This window comes from Mirounga angustirostris, unplaced genomic scaffold (assembly GCF_029215605.1).
Source record: "Mirounga angustirostris isolate CCGP_5_RB_7025 unplaced genomic scaffold, mMirAng1.0.hap1 SCAF_2, whole genome shotgun sequence".
Lineage (NCBI taxonomy): Eukaryota > Metazoa > Chordata > Mammalia > Carnivora > Phocidae > Mirounga > Mirounga angustirostris.
In genome coordinates this window covers 177847749-177853878 of record NW_026991710.1, presented here as the reverse complement: position 1 = coordinate 177853878, position 6130 = coordinate 177847749, and the positions used below count along the sequence as shown (strand labels likewise).

At 41.0% G+C, this 6130-nt stretch overlaps 1 protein-coding gene across 1 annotated transcript; it reads right to left on the bottom strand.

Annotated features, from left to right (window-relative positions):
- Positions 1 to 3194: 3194 nt before the first annotated feature.
- On the bottom strand, positions 3195 to 5928 carry CUNH8orf48 (chromosome unknown C8orf48 homolog). The gene has a single exon (XM_045879528.3). The coding sequence runs from the start codon at positions 5552 to 5554 to the stop codon at positions 4667 to 4669; it is 888 nt and encodes a 295-aa protein (XP_045735484.2). The 5' UTR covers positions 5555 to 5928; the 3' UTR covers positions 3195 to 4666.
- Between the last annotated feature and the right edge of the window lie 202 nt (positions 5929 to 6130).

Here is a 6130-nt window from a genome sequence, read left to right as displayed (position 1 = left end):
TTTTTTAAGTTTTATTTATTTATTTGTCAGAGAGAGTGAGAGACGGGGACAAGCGGGGAGGGGGACAAGCTCCACAAGCAGGGGGGTGGCAGGCAGAGGGAGAAGCAGACTCCCCGCTGAGCAAGGGGCCCGATGGATGCGGGGCTCAATCCCAGGACACTGGGATCATGACTGAGCCAAAGGCAGATGCTTAACCGAATGAGCCACCCAGGCATCCCACCGCAACAATCTTGAAAAAATAATAACAGAGATGAAGATTTCACACTTACTCATTTCAAAACTAACTACAAAGCACAGTGATGAAACATTGTGGCACCAACATAAGGGTAGACATATAGAGAGATCGATGGGATAGAACTTAGTGTCTAGAAATAAAAGCTCACAGTTATGGTGAACTGATTTTTGACAAGGGTGCCAAGATTATTTAAAGGGGAAGAGCAGTCTCTTCAATAATTGTGCTGGAAAACTGGATTTCCACATGCGAAAGAATGAAGACTGATTTCACACCATAAATTAAAAAAATAATTCAAAATGGATTAAAAACCTAAACATAAGACCTAAGGCCATAGAACACTTGGAGGAAAACAAGAGGACAAATCTACATGACCTTAGACTTGGCAATGGCTTTTTAAATATGACACCAAAAGCATAGACAACGAAAGAAAAAATAGACAAATCTGACTTCATTAAAATTAAAAACTTTTATGCGCCAAAGAACACTATCAAGAGACTGAAAAGGCAGCCCACAGAGCAGTAGAAAATATTTGCAACTCATATATCTGATAAGGGTTTCTTTTTTTTTTTAAGATTTTATTTATTTGACAGAGAGAGAGAGAGACAGCAAGAGAGGAACACAGGCAGGGGGAGTGGGAGAGGGAGAAGCAGGCTTCCCGCGGAGCAGGGAGCCCGATGTGGGGCCCGATCCCAGGACCCTGGGATCATGACCTGAGCCGAAGGCAGATGCTTAACCGACTGAGCCACCCAGGTGCCCCAGATAAGGGTTTCATATCCAAAATATATAAATGACTCCTGCAAGTCAACAAAATAGTCAAAACAACCCAATTTATAAAACAGGCAAAGGTCTTTGAATACACATTGCCCCAAAGATGACACACATATGGCCAAGAAGCACATGAAAATATACTCAACCTCAGTAGCCAAATGCAAATCCAGAGCAAAATGAGATACCATTTCATACCTACTTGGGTGGTTATAATTTTTAAAAAATGGAAAATAACAAGTGTTGGCAAGGACATGGGAAAACTGAGACCTTTGTACTTTGCTGGTAGAAATGTAAAGTGCTAGAACTGCTGTGGAGACAATTTGGCAGTTCTTCGAAAAGTTAAACATAGAATTACCATGTGACCCAGCAATTCTACTTTTAGGTATGGACCCCAAAGAATTGAAAACAGGTGTTCAGATGTTTGTATGCCAATATTCATAGCAGCATTATTCACAATAACTCAAAGGGGGAACAACCCAAGTGTCTATCAGTTGATGAATGAATAAACATACATCTAATGTACATGCATACAATGGTATAGTATTCAGCCATAAGATGGAATGAAATTCTAATACATGCTACAATATGAAAGAAACTAAAACTATGTGCAGTAAATAAGTCAGACACAGAAGAACAAATGTTATGATTCCACTTACATGAAATATCTAAATAAGCAAATTCATAGACACAGAAAGTACATTAGAGCTTACCAGGGACTGGGAGGAGGAGAAAAAGGGGTGGGGTGGTTATTGCTTAATGGATCTGGAGATTCTGTTTGGGGTGATGAGAAATTTTTGTACAATATTGTTAATGTAAATAATGCCAGTGAATGGTACAATTAGCCATGGCTGAATAGCTAATTTTATATACACATACATATTATCACAGGGGGAAAAACCAACGTACAGAAGCGAGTGCATCATAAATTATCTTTGGTGTTTATATCCGCATAAACACTGGAAAGATATAAGAAACTAGCATAAGTGGCTACTTAGAGTTAACATGAATATTCAGTTCATACACACTAATTAGGTTGTACGGGCTAAAATATAGGAATACTCTGTCCTGATTGGTAAGTGGCCACTCCCCAATTCCCTGAATTTCTTCTACCTCCACTCTCATCCTGGGATACCTGATTGTCTCATGATCCAGCAGGTAAAGAATTAACTCTGGCAGGCAGGGCTCTAGCAGGCCAGCATAGAATGAAGTGGGATGGAAACAGGGTGGCAGGAAAACTGCACACTCAGCCTATTGACATCCTTTTGATTGTTTGAATCATGTAAGTGTATTACCTATTTACTATAATGAAATATAAAAAAAATAAAAAGAGTATACCAGCTATAAAAGGCAATTAAGAGAATCTGAGCAACACAAATGCATACTTGTAAACCATAGTGGCACAAAGAACAAGAGAGCTCGGGGAAGTTCAAGTTTTGTGGAAAGGCTTAAATATGGGGGGTCAGGGGATAGGCACGGAGGATGAGATTAGACAGGTAAACATGGGCCAGATATGAAGGAACATTTATGTGATATTAATTAACTCGAGGGGCGCCTGGGTGCCTCAGCCGTTAAGCGTCTGCCTTCGGCTCAGGTCATGATCCCAGGGTCCTGGGATCGAGCCCCACATCGGGCTCCCTGCTCTGCGGGACGCCTGCTTCTCCTTCTCCCATTCCCCCTGCTTGTGTTCGCTCTCTCGCTGTGTCTCTCTCTGTCAAATAAATAAAATCTTTTAAAAAAAAATTAACTCGAGCTATTTCTACTGCCCTGATAAATCATTATTTTTTTAATCAAGGGAATAACTTGAACAGGTCTGTGTGTTAGAAACATAGTTCTGACAACTGTGTAGGTAATGGAGTGAAGAGGAGAGAAGCCAGGAGTGAGAGGGCTGAGATGATGAGGAAAGTGGTAACAGGATGGAAATAAGAAGTCACGGTCAGAAGATACTCAAGAAGAATGATCCAATGGTCTTGCTGAAAAAGTTAGCTCGGGGGATGTTAATAAAAAAGAGCAGGAATAAATAATGACTCTAAGATTTCTAGCTTCGTTTACAAAGGGGGTGGATTATGACCTTTAAAGGGGAATTCTAAATGGGAAATTATTCAGAATTTTGATTATGTGAAATGTGAATATATTGAGATGGCAAAGATAAAGCATGACATAATGTGGATTTCAAATAAAAAGTTACTATGAAAATGGTAATGTTTTCCATTTTATTTAGGAATGACTAAGAGGAAGTATGCTAAGTTCTACAGGACAAAACAGTATCTTTGTACATCAATGAAGATCTAAACTTAAAGAGTATTATTGGAATATGATACAAAAACTATTTTGTGCTGTTTTTTACAAATTTATTTTTGACCGTGATAGCTTAGGTGTTAGACATGTAGAAAACTGACCTCCAGATACTGTCACTAATTCTAAGGATTTATATTTTTATAGAGAAATAACAGATATGATTTCTTCAGAATGCCATCTAAAACTTTTCCCAATAAATGTACTTTCAAAATACCATGGTATTCTCTAGGTATTCTCTAGTGTCTTTATTGTTTCATCAGATGAACAAGAAGAGTTTCATAAAATCTTTATGAACAAAATGACTTTTTAGAGCACTCTCTGCAAGCATTCTTCCCTCAATTCTGTATCTATCTCCAGCTACCCCCTTTCTCCCCACACAGCTAAACTTCTAAGAGTAGTGTGTATTCATAGTCTTCATCTCCTTACCTTACATTTATTCCTCAATCTACTTTGTCTGGCCAATATCCATAAGTGAAGTGGTTGTTGCTAAGGTCAACAGAGTCCAACACATAACTAAATTATCTCACAGGAACTCTCTGTTGCATTAGCATACTTAGCCCATCCTTTTTGGAATGTTCTCTTTCTTTGATCTCTGTAACACTACACATTTCTGGCTTCCTTTATCCTTCTATGATCATTTCTTCTCAACCTCCTTTGCTGGCTTATTCTCTTTCACCCAGCCATTAGTTGCTGAATTTCTCAGGAGTTGCTCATAGCCCCTCCTCTCTCACTCCACTCTCCTCTAGAAAAGTTTACCATATCTTTGACTTCAATTTCCAACTAGAGGTCAGTGATTCCACCCCACGCTTTATTTCAAATCTCTAGGTATGACCTTTTCTCTAGACTGCAAGCACAAATAACCAGCCATTTCCCAATCTCTCAATGTAAATGTCTTAAATATACCTTAAACTAACCATGTTCAAATAATCACACTCTTAATCACCACCATCAAAAAAGATCTTTTTCCAATGTTCCTTCTAATGGTATCTTTCATCCAAGTGCACAAGGCAGAAACTTAGTAACATTTTTAATGTTTACCTTTTATTAAATCCCATGTCCATTTCTTCACCGAAGACTCTTAATTAATTATTACCTCCTAAGTATCTCTTATATCTCTGTACTTCTTTCTATCTGTATTGTCAAACCCTAGTCTAAACCGCCATCTCTCTCCTGGATTTTTGTAAACACTTTGTAGTATACCAACTACAGCGTTGCCCTCTATAATCTGAAAAAAAAAAAAAAAGTACTGGATGGAGAGTTTTTAGTCCACGTATCTGTGAAGGAAGCAAAGTTAAGTCTTAAATTGGTTTTGTAAGGGCCTGTAAAAATGATGATTATTCAAATACACAACAGAAACATTTATCCACATTACACATTATCATTGGTAAACTCTATCTCCTGTTTGGATAGAGTAGGTGGCTTGGTCAAGTAGTAGAGAAAAGGTGGGTGACAAGCGCTTTCTTCAGTCTGCCACATCTGCTTTGTATCTGACCTTTCAAAACCATAGTATCTGATCTGACTTTTCTCATTCAGTCTTTTCCAGATTATTCTGGGGTCATCTGAAAGCCTGGGAAAACCCTCCTGATGTGCATCTCCAATAAGGGTAAGAAAGTCTTTGGTATAAAGGTGTTTGTCTATCTTCTCTTGGAGTAGAAATGACTCCAGTGAAGTCTTCTTCTGTCGCAGAAAGGCAGATTGGGCCAGTTCTGCTCTTTTTCTGTTGCAATGGGGACACCAAGAAGAAATGTGCTGCTTAGCTGTCGCCACCTGTTTTGGGGTTGTCCTCATGTTTTTTAGGTAGATTCTGTTCAAAAGTTCATCAGGGACGGTACAGTTTAAGGCATCTTTCTCCGAAGCCTCTGCAGTCAACCTAAGCTGTGGCTTTTGGTGTCTGCTCCTCTTTTTCTCCTTAGAGTTTGCTCTGCGATGGATCAGGTTTATCTTAACGGCACAAAAAGACTGCAGGGCATTCAGTTCTTCATCAGATACCCGAGTGGTTTCTGTTTGAAGTTTAGTGTCTGATTGGTATTGTCCAGAGTTAGTTTCTTTGCCCTTGTGGTAGTTGATCCATTTTCTACTGAACTTCTTTTCATTATTTTGGTAGTCTGAAAGCTCAGACTGTTTGTCTCGATACTCCAAGTGCATGGTCTTTCCACTCCCAGAGGCATGGGACCAGGGCGGCCGTCCTCCAGAGGAGCTGAAAGCACTGGAACTCCGTACCTCATCAGTCAGCGACTCGTCAGAAAGGTCTGCCATAGCCCTGATGTCCGTTTGGGCCAGTTCCCCTTGCTCTTGTCAATCCCCAGGCTTCTAGGCGAATGGCTATCACTTTGCATCAGACCTGGCTCTTCATCTGCTCTGCCCTGATTAAGACAGGCTCAGGAACTGGTCCCGCCGGAGTCCACAGGGGTCGGTCCCGGAGCAGGCGGCTCGGCAAGGATCCTCTTCCGGGCTACGCCTTCCCGGCTGCCTTGGCAACGAGGGCGGTCATGCGCAGTGGGTGTCAGAGCTGGGCTCCTCCTCTTTCCCCGCCCTCTCCAGCTCAGACTGCTTGAGCGGGCACGGATCTCGCTGGCTTCGCAAAGCGCAGGCTCCGTTTGCTCTGTAGCGACCCTTCCTTGGTGCTATTTTGAGTACAAAATCTATCAGTCCTTGAGAGAAGCTGCAAACTGTTTTTCTTCAGGGGTCTCACAAGTGTACGTGTGTGAGGCTAGTGGGCATAGGCAGGTTCTAATTCGAGAATGATGCCCCGCCCCTCCCCCCCAAAAAAGCTGGCCAAAAAGCGCAGGCAAAAACACGTCTGCAGATCATATAGCCAGACCACCTAATTGT